The sequence below is a fragment of the Hemitrygon akajei genome, chromosome 5 (assembly GCF_048418815.1).
Source record: "Hemitrygon akajei chromosome 5, sHemAka1.3, whole genome shotgun sequence".
Classification (NCBI taxonomy): domain Eukaryota; kingdom Metazoa; phylum Chordata; class Chondrichthyes; order Myliobatiformes; family Dasyatidae; genus Hemitrygon; species Hemitrygon akajei.
Genome location: NC_133128.1, coordinates 140,715,069 through 140,729,762, shown reverse-complemented (window position 1 = coordinate 140,729,762; position 14,694 = coordinate 140,715,069). Strand labels below are relative to the sequence as shown.

General features: G+C 44.7%; 1 protein-coding gene across 5 annotated transcripts in view; it reads left to right on the top strand.

Moving 5' to 3' along the window:
• The window catches only part of raph1a (Ras association (RalGDS/AF-6) and pleckstrin homology domains 1a), a 205,865-nt gene that overhangs the window by 71,315 nt on the left and 119,856 nt on the right, over positions 1-14,694 (top strand). For all 5 annotated transcript variants that reach the window (XM_073046682.1, XM_073046681.1, XM_073046680.1 and 2 more), the window contains one exon: positions 5,023-5,142. In XM_073046682.1, the coding sequence (XP_072902783.1) occupies positions 5,023-5,142 (120 nt within the window). Of the gene's footprint in view, positions 1-5,022; positions 5,143-14,694 lie in introns of those variants that run through there.

The window sequence follows — 14,694 nt, the reverse complement described above, 5'->3', positions numbered from 1 at the left end:
GGTCATTACACACGCGAAGTCATTACCCACGCAAGGTCATCAGTCGCTTAAACGCAGTGATACCCTCGAGCCAGGGATTACTGGTTGGCTTTGGGTAACCGGCCACCTCATGCGGTCGGCGAGAAGTGCCGTTGTTACTGGCCGGGAGTGCGGACAGATGGGCACCACCTCTAAACCTGTTTAGCACACCGAATGTTCGTGGGGAACCCAGTGCTAAAATATTCGCAGACAACCTAATTCAGGCTCAGGGTTTTGTAAGTGGCAGAGCAGCTACCTCACTGCGATCTACTGAAAGTCATCCTTCAAGCCAAACTTTTTTTCGGCCAATAGATCCTACCTACTTACAAGGGGGGGCGGGCGCGCACCCTGTCGCACTCCTCGCTTGGTCGGTCACTCTCTCCAGACTGCGACTGTTGCATCCCCGGTATGGAGGCCTCAGGCCTTTGTCCTCTCACTGGTGTGTTGCAGTGATTCATTCGAGGAAAATATGCGCTGTGTGGTTAATATTAAATTCGTTAGATAAACACTTTTAGAAATGAAATTGAGTGTATTAGCCACTTATAAGTGCAAAAATGCAAAAAGGTTGGTGACCCCTGACCTAGAGCAAGATGAAAGAGTGACCCTGAGTCAGTTTGAGGAGCGGAGAGCACAGCGGACAGCGAACAACAATTCCATGACGCCTATACATGCAGCATCTGTGGCAGAGCTTGCAGTTCCAGGATTGGCTTCAATAGCCACAGTCGACGCTGCTCGACAAACCAGTGACTACCAGAGGCGCAGTACCCATGGTCGACCACGACTGACGGAGGCCACACAGATGGTGACTTGTGTACTTTGATATAAAACTTACTTTGATCTATTGTCAGCACTGAAAAAGGTAAAAGTCAGACTTATCAGAAACATTTGTTCATTCTTCACCTTTCTCATTCTTCTGCATCCTAAAACTTGTTTTATCTCTTAACTACTTCTGATGTTGATGAATTGAAATTGCTTTGAAACATTAACTTGGTTTCTCCTACACAGATTTTGCCTGAAGTTATATTTTGTGTTTTATTTGGCAGAGGACACTTGAATTAAAATCTTTTCAGCTAATTAGTTTTCTATCTCTGGTTCATGTTCCCTCTCTGACTTTGATGCATTACCTATCATTACGGGCAGAACCAAATTTGGTAACCTGTGAAGTCATTAAGTTAGAACCACTTTCTGTCGGTTGATGTCATGCTTTTCACAGGATTAGCCAAAATGTCCTTGATCTTTATTTATTTATTTGCTCACTCACTCATTCTCACACATGGACATAGTTGCGCGCGCACACATTCCCACAGAGACAAATATGAAATATTGTAACTTGTTGCTCATTAAGAATCAGCATTTCTTCGAGAGGAGGACTGGTAAATTTTGTTCTGATGACATTTGGATTAGGCTGACATGTGAAGAGATTCCCAAAGGAGTTTGTTGTCTAGTTTTCTTGATAAAGTGCTGCTTTATGCACCCAGGCTGAGTTTATCAATTTCATCAACTTTGCCTCTAACTTCCACCTACCCTTAAATTTGCTTGGTCTATTCCTGACACCTCTCTCCCCTTTCTTGATCACTCTGTCTCCATTTCTGGAGACAAACTGTCCACTGTCATATTTTATAAACCTACCGATTTCCCATAGCTATCTTGATTATACCCCTTCCCACCTGTTTCCTGTTTTAAAAAAATGCCATTCCCCTTTCTCACTTCCTTCATCTCCACCACATCTGTTCCCATGAAGTCTTTCCCTTCCAGGACCGATATCCTCCATTTCTCCATCATTGATGCTGCTCTTACCCACATTTCCTCTAATTCCTCGACATCTGTGCTCACCTATTCTTGCCGCCTCCTTAACAAGGTAGTTTTTCTTGTCCTCACCCCATGAGCCTCCACATCCAACTCATTCTCCGCAACTTTCACCATCTTCAAAAGGATCCCATCACCAAAAATAGCTTTAATCCCCCTCCCCCACTCCCCATTTTAATTCCTATCCCCATTGCTGTTCGACATGTTGGCCCATGGCCTCCTGTCACAATGAGGCTACTCTCAGGGTGGAGGAGCAACACCTCATTTTCTGTCTAGGTAGCCTCCAACCTGATGGCATGAACACTGATTTCTGCTTCCAATCATTATTATTTTGCTTTTTGTCTTTTCGTCTCCCCTTTCCCTTTTATGTTCCCCATTCTGGCCTCCTACCTCTCTTTCTCACTTGTCTATCATCTTCCCCAGTGCACCTCCTTCCCTTTTTCCTTCTCATCTCTTATCAGATTCCTTCTTCTTCATCCCTTTACCTTTCCCACCCACTTGGCTTCACCTATCACCTTTTTACTGGTCCTCCTTCCCCATGTTTTACTGGTGTCTTCCTCCTTCCTTTCCAGTTTTGATGAAGGGCCTCACTCAGAATGTCACTGTTTGTTTATTTTCATAAATGCTGCCTGACCTGCTGAGTTCCTCCAGTGTTTTGTGTGTCTTTCTCTGGATTTGAAGCATCTGCAGAATCTCTTGTGTTTATGATAAATTTGGTCTTCCCTTTGAAATTGTTCATTTCATTGGCAACTTTTTAACTAGAATGATGTGGTAGAGATGGACCTTTAGATGTATATGGTCAATCTTTCTGCAAAGTGCAGGATTTAGCCCTGTTGATTAGCTTTCAGTTCAAAAGTGATTTCACAGCATTAATGACTTTAATTTAATTTGGCATGAACAGCGAATTCTCCAACTTACAGTAATTCCCTCCCTCTCCCTTCTCCCTTCCCCATCCCAGTTTCACTCTGCCTCCTCTTCCAGCTGCCTATCACCTCTCTCAGAATCCTCCTCCTACTACCCATAGTGCTTTTCCCTTGCATTTCTTCTTCACCTTTCCTGCCTATCCCCTCCCTGCTTCCCCTCCCCCACCCCTTGATCTTTCCTCTGATTGGTTTTTTACCTGGCACCTACCAGCCTTCTCCTTCCCACCTTCCCCCACCACCTTTATAGGGCCTCTGCCCCCTCACTCTTCAGTCCTGACGAAGGGTCTTGGCCCAAAACGTTGACTGCTCGTTTCCACAGATGCTGCCCGACCTGCTGAGTTCCTCCACCTTGTTTGTATGTGATGATTTTAACTTACTGTGCAGCCTATTCTGTCCATAAGAAATAAGGACAGCTCGAGCAGAGCAACTCACTTCTGATTTTGTACGGCCAATCTTATCCGAGAAAAGGTGGTCTGAGAGTCAGTTGCTAGTCCCTTGTGTAAGTTGTCACTTTCAGATGTGAACCTAGTCTGTAAATAGTCTAAACTGAAACCCATTCAAGGATATTTTGTGTAACCTCTAGTTGTTGTCTCCTGCTTAATAAATCTTTTTTTTGAAGTAACATCAAAAGCAAATAGCAACTGTTTCCCTGATGAATCTTGAAAGGGTGTCTTGAATTTTATAGTGACTTTCATGAGCTGTGCAATGTCCCAAAGCAATTTACGCTCAAAGCAGTAATTTTGAAGTATAGTCACCGGTGTAACCTAGAAGATGGAATGGCAGGAAAAAGCAACAAATTCCCACAGCAAAATGTGATCTTGAAGGATGAAAAAAACATGGAGAGATTCAAAATCAAGAAAGAGAATTTTAAAATGATGATGTTGTATAATCGGGAGTTAAAAATTAATCTCTGTTGTTAATTGTGCAGAGTTTACATTGTTGGCAGTATTTTGACGATATGACGTATAAGCAGGATTGCAGAAACCACCAAGGGGAAATAAGGAAGTGTTTTAGGGATGGAATCCTTGAGCTGTGAACTTGGCAGTGTAAGATAACTAGTACACTCAAGGCCCTGACTCCAGCCAACAAAGCTCTCTGGGTTACTGAGGCTCACAAACCTCCAAACCCCATGACAAAATTAAGGTCCTCTTGAGGTAGGTTAAATGGTAGCAGAATAATTAAAATCCAGCATACAAAAAAGCTCAATGTAGTAAAGCACTTTTGATCAAACAACATTTCCTAAACTGATTTGGCTTTTTGAAAGAGAGATCAAGTTTGACCGTGCATCCCCAGCGTCTTATGTACAGGATTTTCATAATGTTGTGGTTGGATTAATAACCCAGATGTATTTCTAAAGTTGTTACTGAATCTTGTACCATCACACGTCTGGGTTCTTATTCAAAATAATCATTTTCTGCACTTGTTTGATCAAGTTCTACTTATTGCATCTCTCCCCAACTTTCTGTGCTCTTGAGGGGAAGAATCATAGCATTTACAGAATCTTGATATTTGTGAAACATCCATGTTAAGGTGATGAGTTTGAAACTGTTAGCCATTTTTCTACACTTAATCGTGGTTCAGCATATGAGTGAGTTAATTCTAGGTTGATTTGTAGCTCTCAACTTCCTTAAAAACTGCTTGCAGAAATTGTAGGTTTCAACAGGATTTGGCAATACAATTAATCAAGCATTTAGTTTTTTGATTCCTTGTCAAGCATAGAATTGTATTTTACATCTAATTGTTGCTTTTCCTGCACCACTATACCCAGAGGATATAGCATGGTTGATGATGCTTAACCATGGTTGAGGTTTTAACCCAAAGCTTTATCTAATCCCTCAGATTCTCATGGTGCTGTTTGGAAGAAGAGTTGTGCATTTACCTTTTAATGTTTAAATAGTTTTCATTCCACCACTAGCATTATTTCAACTTTATCTGATTTGTATGTATATTTTTTTGAATAGCTTGTTTTACACATTGTTGAGTTTCATATATGTTTCATACATTTCTTACAACTACATTTTTAAGCACTGAAAAACTATTATTATTAGTATTGGTGAGCAGAGGTTTATGATGATTTAATGTTGGGGTGTAATGTTGTCACTGATTAATATTTTGAGGAACACCACTGGTGAGAGTATCCCTGTTACTTTGCAACATTGGGAATAACTCAAGCAGGGAAGAATTTTTCCTGTAACTCTAAGATGGAGGTTTATAACTTATAATTGAAGGAAGTTGCAGAGATATGTTAATGGTCCTATATTAAATTTGGTTACAGATGGATCAAACGTCTGATGAAGATGTGGACCATGCCGCAGAGGAAGATAGTGATAAAGAGGACCAGGACTTGGATAAAATGTTTGGTGCCTGGCTTGGTGAACTTGACAGGCTCACTCAGGTAATTAGATGGCATATAGATGAGGGAATGGTCTGTGTACCAGTTTTATTTCTGAGATGCAAACAATTATAGTTAGTTGTATACTGGTAGTATCATAGAAACATACAGGAAAGAAGCCAACCCTTATGGCTCACCTCATCCATGTTGACCTTGATGCTTATCTGTGCTAATCCTAATATTTATGCTTTCTGTAAACTTACCTGTCATACCCTTTGCATTCGCATATGCCTTTTATAACACCATAAAACACGGGAGCAAAATTAGGTCATTTGGCCTTTCAAGTCTACTCTGCCATTCCATCATGGTTGATTTATTATTCCTCCCAACCCCATTCTCCTGTCTTCTTCCCATAACCTTTGATGCTGTGACTAATCAAGAGCCTATCAACCTCCAGTTTAAATATACTCAATTTGGCCTCCACAGCTATCTGTGGAAATGAATTCCACAGATTTGCTACCCTTTGGCTAAAGAAACTCCTCGTCATTTCTTTTCTTAAGGGACGTCCTTGTATTCTGAGGCTATGCCCTCTGTCCCTAGTCTTACCCACTATAGGAAACATCTTCCTAATGTTCACTGTATTTAGACAATAGAGTTCAACAAGATGCTTCTCTCCCCACCTCTTTCTAAACTGCAGTGAGTACATTCAGAGCCATCAAATCCTGCTCAAGTGTTAACCGTTTCATTCCCAGAATCATTCTCGTGAACTTCCTCCGGACTCTTTCGGATGCCAGCACATCTTTTCTTGGATTAGAGTCCCAAAACTGCTCACAATACTCCAAGTGCAGTCTGACCAATGCCATAAACCCTCAACATTTGCATTCTTGCTCTTGTATTCTAGTCCTCCTGAAATGAATGCTAACATTGCATTTGCCTTCCTTACCTCCAATGCACCCTACAAGAAAACCTTCAGGGAATCCTGCACAATACTCCCAAGACCCTTTGCACCTCTGATTTTTAAATTTTCTCTGTTTAGAAAATAGCTTATGTCTTTATTCCTTCTATCAGAAAAGCATGACAGTACACTTCCCTTCACCATATTCCATTTGCCACTTCTTTGCCCATTCTCCCAATCTGTCTAGGTCCTTCTGCAGTCTCCCTGCTTCCTCAACACAACCTGCCCTCTATCTATCTTCATATCATCCATAAACTTGGCCATGAAGCCATCCAGATCATTGACATAAATGTGAAAAGAAACAGTCCTAACACCAACCCTATGGAACACTACTAGTCACTGACAGCCATTCAGAAAAGGCCCCCTTTATTCCCACTCTTTGAAAATCCAAGTAAACAACATCTACTGACTCTCCTTTGTCTTTCCTGCCTCTTATATCCTCAAAATTCAACAGATTTGTCAGGCACGATTTCCCTTTAATAAAACTTTAGCTTATTTTACCATGTGCCTCCAAGTGCCTCAAAGCCTCATCCTTAACAATGGACTCTAGCGTCTTCCCAACCACTGAAGTCAAGCTAACAGCCTATAATTTTCTTTTATCTGCCTCCCTGTTCTTAAAGAACAGAGTGATATTTGCAATATTCTAGAACTCCAGAGCTATTCCAGAATCTAGTGATTCTTGAAAGATCATTACTAATGCCTCCACAATCTCTTCAACAAACTCTTTCAAAACTCTTGGGTGTAGTCCATTTGGCTCAGGTGACTTAACTGTCTTCAGACTTTCAGCCCCCCACGCATCTTCTCCTTACTAATAGCAACTATACTCAATTCTGCTCCCTGACACTTTTCAATTTCTGGTATACTGTTAGTGTCTTCCACAGTGAAGACTGGCGCAAAAATGCTTATTAAGTTTGCCCACCATTTCTTTGTCCCCCATCACTACCTCTCCAGTGTAATTTTCCAGGAGTCCAATAGCCACTCTTGCCTCCAACAACAAATGCCGCGCCATCAGTCTCTGTACATCACTTGTTACAGATTTGCAGTCATAAATCGCCCATCCACTACTAATTTTGCTCCCTGTTATCCAGCCAATTTTAGATCCAGTTCATCAACACACCTTGAATCTCATGTCATGACCTTCTAGACCAGGATTTCCCAACGTTTTATGCTATGGTCTAATGATCCAATGCCATTAAGCAAGGTGTCCATGATACCCAGGTTATCATCTCAGGATGATAAGGGAAAATTCCGTGTAGCCAGCTAAATTTTTGTGTCAAAGTCCCAGTGGCAGTCTCTTCCCTTATCATCCTGAGATAGATCTGGTATGACTCTTGAGATATAACTGCCTTAATTTGCTCTAGTATTTCTAGCACATTCTCCTTTCTTATATAGATCTGCTCCAGAATATTAGCATATGCCTTCTCTTTACTTTCTAACTTCTGCATTCTTCTTCCTGGTGAAAATTGATGATAAATATTCATTTAAGATCTTGTTCATATCCCCTGGCTACATACATACAATTACCTCTTGTCTCGGAGGGAAGCTATTGTTTCCTTAGCTCCCTTTTGTTTCCAGTATACTTTTAAAAGGTTTTAGAATTTTCCTTAATCCTGATTGTCAAAATCATTTCATGGCCCCCTTTTTTTCCTGCTAATTATTTAAAAGTTTTTTTCCTTTATCTTCTATAAGAAGAAATGGATTTCAGTTCACAAAATGCTGGTGGAACACTGCAGGCCAGGCAGCATCTATAGGGAGAAGCACTGTCGAAGTTTTGGGCTGAGACCCTTCGTCAGGGCTAACTGAAAGGAAAGACAGTAAGAGATTTGAAAGTAGGGGGAAAAATGCTATCCCCTTCTCGCAATTCCTCTGTCTCCGCCGCATCTGCTCTCAGGATGAGGCTTTTCATTCCAGGACGAAGGAGATGTCTTCCTTTTTTAAACAAAGGGGCTTCCCTTCTTCCACCATCAACTCTGCTCTCAAATGCATCTCTCCCATTTCCCGCACATCTACCCTCACCCCATCCGCCCACTACCCCTCTCGGGATAGGGTTCCCCTTGTCCTCACCCACCACCCCACCAGCCTCCGGGTCCAACGTATAATTCTCTGTAACTTCCACCACCTCCAACGGGATCTCACTACCAAGCACGTCTTTCCCTCCCCACCCCTTTCTGCTTTCCGCAGGGATCGCTCCCTATGCGACTCCCTTGTCCATTCGTCGTCCCCCCCATCCCTTCCCATTGATCTCCCTCCTGGCACTTATCCTTGTAAGCAGAACAAGTGCTACACCTGCCCTTACACTTCCTCACATTCGGGACTCGGTGGCTAAAATTCAAAAATCAAGGGACCAGCTCCTCCAGCACAACACCTCATGGGGCAATTGGCGGCCGTTTGGGTCCCTAGAGGGGTGATGGGCAACTGTCATTCACTGGTCCATCACACTCATTCTTGTAATCATAGCCATTTTTATACTATGTTGCGCATGCCAGCTGATTAAGAGTGTCTCTGCATTTACTTAGCTGCTTAAAAATGGTTATTTCTGGTATGTGATATTGTTTCACCCTCTTATGTTGGCTATGTGGTGCGTCTTCCGAGGGGTGGAGTGTATCCAGAGATACCGGCCACGTGACAGACGCACTGCCACCTGGCTGGTCGGAGGACACACCACATGCCAACCAACATTTGGTCCCACCCAACTAATCAATGCACACCTAAATTATTGGTCACCTTAATTGGATTATCTAGCCCAGCCCCATGCTATAAAAGGTGAGACATGTGCCTGGCTCGGTCTCTGGACATGTGCCTGGTACAGACCACCTCACTGAAGGTTAGTGCATTGATTTATGTTTGGGAAGGTTTATCGTTGGTCCTGGTAAGGGAGCCGTAGCTATCCAAGGTCAAGGGGGATAGCTGTCGTAGTGCTTTTCTCTTGTTCTTTGTATGTGAAACTGTACCTGTCCCCACACCACTTTCTGTGTATTGTAGTTGCTTGTGTTGACCCGACTTCCCCTTGTAAATAAATTCCGTATTAAAACTGTGTGTGTCCAGGCCTCTACTGTTGAGACTCAAAGAACCAGTTATTTTCCATCACAACATTTGGCACTGCGGAGCAGGGTCTCGTAGGTTTTGGCTGGACATGAGCACAGGGGATAATGTTCTGGAATAAGGGGAAGAAAACCAGTGCAGGCACCCGGGATAAGATCCCCGGGTGGGCTGATGAAAGGGAGGGATTTGAGAGTCTGGCCAGCATGCTGGCAGACCATGGAAAACCAGTGGACTGGTCTGAGCAGTTAGAGCCCCGTGGAGAGAAGCTGGGCCATCATGTGGTCTCCCTCCTGAAGGAATCAGGGTTCCCCAAAGCTAAGGGGAGTCAAAGCGGTGCCTTCTGGTTGTTTGCGTCCCTGCTGAGACACCAGGTTAGAATTACTGATCACCTGCAGCACTTGTGTGGTCAGAAGGACAGGGAAATTGAAGACCTCAGTCAGCGTTGTTGCACGCTGAAGGAAGCAGCACAGGCTGCCCAGGCCCGAGCCAATGACCTTGAAGTTAGGAGAACTGAACTTGCCTGTCGCCTCATAAAACTTCAGCAGGCAAGGCACTCCATCGGTCTGGCTGGCAGCCGGACCCATTAAAGATTCGAGCCTTAGTCCAGTGCGGCGACAAGCTGGACGCATGGCTGGGGGATGGGGACATCTGGCTGGATAGTGACGACGAGGGGGTGCCCGAGGAGCCAAGGTCCTACAACCACCCTTCCCCCTTCTCACCCGTCACCACGCGGTCCCAGGTTCACCGCAGGGAGGAAGGGAACGAGGGGGAGACGCTCGGACCTTCCCCTAGTCACTCAGAGACCACGGAGACCCGGGACTTCTCCCCCAAGGAGCTGACCCAACTGGCGGATCGGTACCGCCAACGACCAGGTGAGCACCTGGCCGCCTGGCTGCTTCAGCTGTGGGACAAGGGGGGCCCCAACCTCAGCCTCTCCCATCAGGAGGCAAGCGCCCCGGGAAGCCTCTCTGACCAGCAGAGCATAAACAATGCGCTGCAGGCGCCACAAGCAGAAATCAGCAACGGCACAACCCTGTGGGATTGGGTAGTGACCGCGGTACGAGCTCGTTATCCCACACTTCTGGAGTGGGATCTACACGGGTGCCCGCAATGGGATACGGTCAGTGAGGGCACCTGGGTTATCAGGGAATGGGCACTGGTCAACGGCATCTATCAAGGTGCCTGTGACCGTAACTTCCTTGAAAACACACGAGTGACCGGTGCCCTAGCGGGATACTTGGTCACTACCGCGCGCCCCAATCTGAAGTCTGTAATCCTGCCCCTCATGGTACGGTAGGACCGTACGGGATGCCATCCCCCTCCTGGAGGGATTAGAATATATGCAGGGGGGGCACCTACGCAGGTCCGCAAGACCGAGACAAGGGCCCTAGACACTATCCCTCTCAGATATACACACAGGCAGCTGTACATGGACCTGCTGCGTGCAGGGGTGGATCGTAACAATATAGATGGCATCCCCACCCCCAACCTATATGCCCTGTAGAAAGAACATTGCAGGGGGAAGACTGCCAGGCCAGACCATGCCCACACCGAGCCACCCTCCGTGCCTCCCCTGCCCGAAACTGTCTCGAAGGCCCTCAAAGCAGAACTCAGACAGCTCGTCAGGCAGGAAATGCCCCACCTCCTCCAGCAAAGTGCCTCACCCTCGGCGTGGCAGCCCTCTTCCCCCCTCCCATAGGATGAAGGCCAGGGCCCCCGGCGCATTTGCTCTCTCACCCTTTCCCGCCCAGGGGACCTGAGGCCACATATACCCATCACAGTACATTGGGGAAAGGGAAACACACAGAGGTGGATGGCGCTTGTCGACACAGGCGCCCAGCACACGATTATCCCAGGCAATCCTGCCTTTTGGAGGGGTACGGACATGCAGATAGAGGGATTGAGGGGTTCCCTTTTACCCGCTAGGGAGGTCACCCTTCGCCTAGCCATAGGCAACCATTCCCCCAGACGTGTACAAGTCCTTATTGCCTCCTCCCTGGAATGTATCCTCGGGATCAATGTTTTAAAGGGACAATCACTTGAAACAAACCGGGGCAAGTTCACCTTCGGCATCGCGTGAGCCACTGTTGTCGTCGGGGCGGCTAAGTGGGAGCCAATTGTTATCCCCCCCCCCAAGATCATCTGTAACAGTCAGTACAGAGTGCCGGGAGGGGGGGGGGGGGGTGCCAAGAAACCGCAGACTCCATTCAAGCCCTGTTACGGGAGGGAATTATTAGAACTGCTACCTTGCCTTTCAATAGCCCCATTTGGCCCGTCCGAAAGAAGAACGGCTCCTGGCGGATGACCGTTGATTATAGACAATTGAACAAGGCTGCACCCCCCCTCGCCGCCACTGTACCTGACATTGTCACCCTTATTGAAGACATCGCAGGTCCTCCCCATAAACCCTGCTCGCAGCGCCAAATGTTGTGATGGAAAATAACTGGTTCTTTGAGTCTCAACCGTAGAAGCCTGGACACACACAGTTTTAATAATAAGGAATTTATTTACAAGGGGAAGTCGGGTCAACACAAGCAACTACAATACATAGAAAGCGGTGTGGGGACAGGGTACAGTTACACATACAAAGAACAAGGGGAAAGCACTATGACAGCTATCTCCTTTGACCTTGGATAGCTACGGCTCCCTTACCAGGACCAACGATAAACCTTCCCAAACATAAATCAATGCACTAACCTTCAGTGAGGTGGTCTGTACCAGGCACATGTCCAGAGACCGAGCCAGGCACATGTCTCACCTTTTATAGCATGGGGCTGGGCGAGATAATCCAATTAAGGTGACCAATAATTTAGGTGTGCATTGATTAGTTGAGAGGGACCAAATGTTGATTGGCATGTGGTGTGTCCTCTGACCAGCCAGGTGGCAGTATGTTTGTCTCGTGGCCGGTATCTCTGGATACACTCCCTCACCACCATTCAAGGCCCCAGACAGTCCTTCCAGGTGAGGCGACACTTCACCTGTGAGTCGGCTGATGTGGTATACTGTGTCCGGTGCTCCCGGTGTGGCCTTTTATATATTGGTGAGACCCGACACAGACTGGGAGACTGTTTCGCTGAACACCTATGCTCTGTCTGCCAGAGAAAGCAGGATCTCCCAGTGGCCACACATTTTAATTCCACGTCCCATTCCCATTCTGATATGTCTATCCATGGCCTCCTCTACTGTCAAGATGAAGCCACACTCAGGTTGGAGGAACAACACCTTATATACCGGCTGGGTAACCTCCAACCTGATGGCATAAACATCTCTAACTTCTGTTAATGCCCCTCCTCCCCTTCTTACCCCATCCTTGATATATTTAGTTCCCCCTTTTTTTTATCTCTCTGCCCATCACTCTGCCTGTTCTCTATCTCCCTCTAGAGCTCCCCTCCCCCTTTCTTTCTCCCTAGGCCTCCCGTCCCATGATCCTTTCCCTTCTCCAGCTCTGTATCCCTTTTGCCAATCACCTTTCTGGCTGTCAGCTTCACCCCACCCCCTCCGGTCTCCTATCATTTCGCATTTCTCCCTCCCCCTCCTACTTTCAATTCTCTTACTATCTTTCCTTTCAGTTAGTCCTGACGAAGGGTCTCAGCCCAAAACGTCAACGGTGCTTCTCCCTATAGATGCTGCCTGGCCTGCTGTGTTCCACCAGCATTTTGTGTGTGTTGCTTGAATTTCCAGCATCTGCAGATTTCCTCATGTTTGATTTCAGTTCACCGTATGTTTCTTGATGTTCCTTATACCATTCCTAATAAGCCTAAACTGCTCTCAACATTTATACTCTTTTTTCTACCACTTGTATGACATCAAACACCTATGATATTTGCTCAGGTACCTTTTAACACAAAAGATCTCAATTAATGCTGTAAAGCTACTTTCTTGAGTACATAAAACTCCCAGCATTAATAGATCAGTTATTGACATGCTAAATTATATTATCCATCTGGTCTGCAAGCTTCCTTGAACTAAAACAACCTGGAGTCAGCTTGACTGTTTTGAAACAAGCCAAATTAAACAATCCATTGTCCTGTATTGCATCTTTCAGCAGCAAAAAGCAGCTGTATTGAGTTACTATAGACAGAGCACATGTGCTATAATCAGAGTTTTTTTGAAAAGTTGTATTTTTAACTTCAAGCCAATGACTGCTTACAATTTGCATGTTAAGAACTGAAGACTGGCTGCCATTTATGACCAGAAGTTAAGCAAAGCAATATTATTTAAAAGTTTACTCGTATCTGTTTCTGATCTTTCAAGTAGCAGCTGCAGTGTTTAGAAAGTGAGATTAGCAAAAAAAAGGTAAATATCCATCACACCAGCTGGAGAATTTGTTGCTAATCACTATTTGGGGAAATTCAAAAAATCCCAACCAGGATGTTCTGGTAGATAGTGTATAAAATATGGTTATTAAATATAATGTAATTGGTTATCCGTTACATTCATCACAGTTTTATCTCCAGATAAATTAATAACGTCTTTTAAAGGCATCTAAAAGATATCTGTTCAATGTTTAGCTAATATACGCTTTAATGTTATTCCTTCCTGATCAGTAATTAATGCGCAGCATAATCAAGCTTTTAAACTTCCAATTTGTACTTCAAAGATCCTGTACATGTATAATATGTTTTAGAAGGTAGTTTGACATTAGGCCTAGAACACTGTTCAGGTAATAATACTTAGGGTGTGGAGATGGGTGGCATTTAGGTGGGGTGTTCTGGGCAATTGGGGAGAGAGTTGTTGGGGAAGAAGACTGTATGAAACTCGTTAAAGGTGGACCATTTAGGATTAGTCCAACTTCTGCAAATTAAACACAATTTTTGGCTGTCTCGCTTTTGCACTTTTGTATTCTCTCACCCAGGCTTGCTGAATTTACTTAATGTGTTTCTAACTGTTGCTATGTTTTTAAAGTCCAATTATCTGCTTTCCAGTTGTTCAGAGATCTAAATGGTTTAGCTTTTGACTCAGAAGTTGCAGATGGCCACCTTCCCCTCCACACATCGGGGCCCAGGGTTTTCACACTCCCCACTGTGCACCTGAATAGAAATACAAAGTGAAAAATCCTTTGGTGATCAGTACTCAGAAATAAAAAAAACAAATTCAGAACTGTAAGTTCTGATTTGGAATTGGAATGTTGGGCTGAGATGCAGTTTAAACAGTATTGGGACAATCCATAACTTCTCAGTGTGAGATTCATCAAATAGTGCTGGCAGGTTATTCATAGAGTCATAGAACATGACAGCACAGAAGCCCTTTGGCCTGTCTGTGCTGAACCATTAATCTTCCTAGCCCCATCAACAAACACCCAGACCATACCCCTCTCATTCATGTACCTATGTAAATTTCTGGTGCCATACCTTCTGAGTGAAGAAGTTCCCCTTAAATATTTCAACTTTCACTCTTAACCCATGACCTCTAATTGTACTTTCACCCAACCTCAGTGGGGGAAAAAGCCTTCTTGTATTTACCATAACTGTACCCCTCATAATTTTGTGTACTTCTATCAAATCTCCCCTCAATCTTATACATTCCAAGGAATAAAGACCTAACCTATTCAACCATTCACTAACCTCAGATCCTCAAGTCCCACCACTGTCCTTGTAAATTTTCTCTGCATTCTTTCA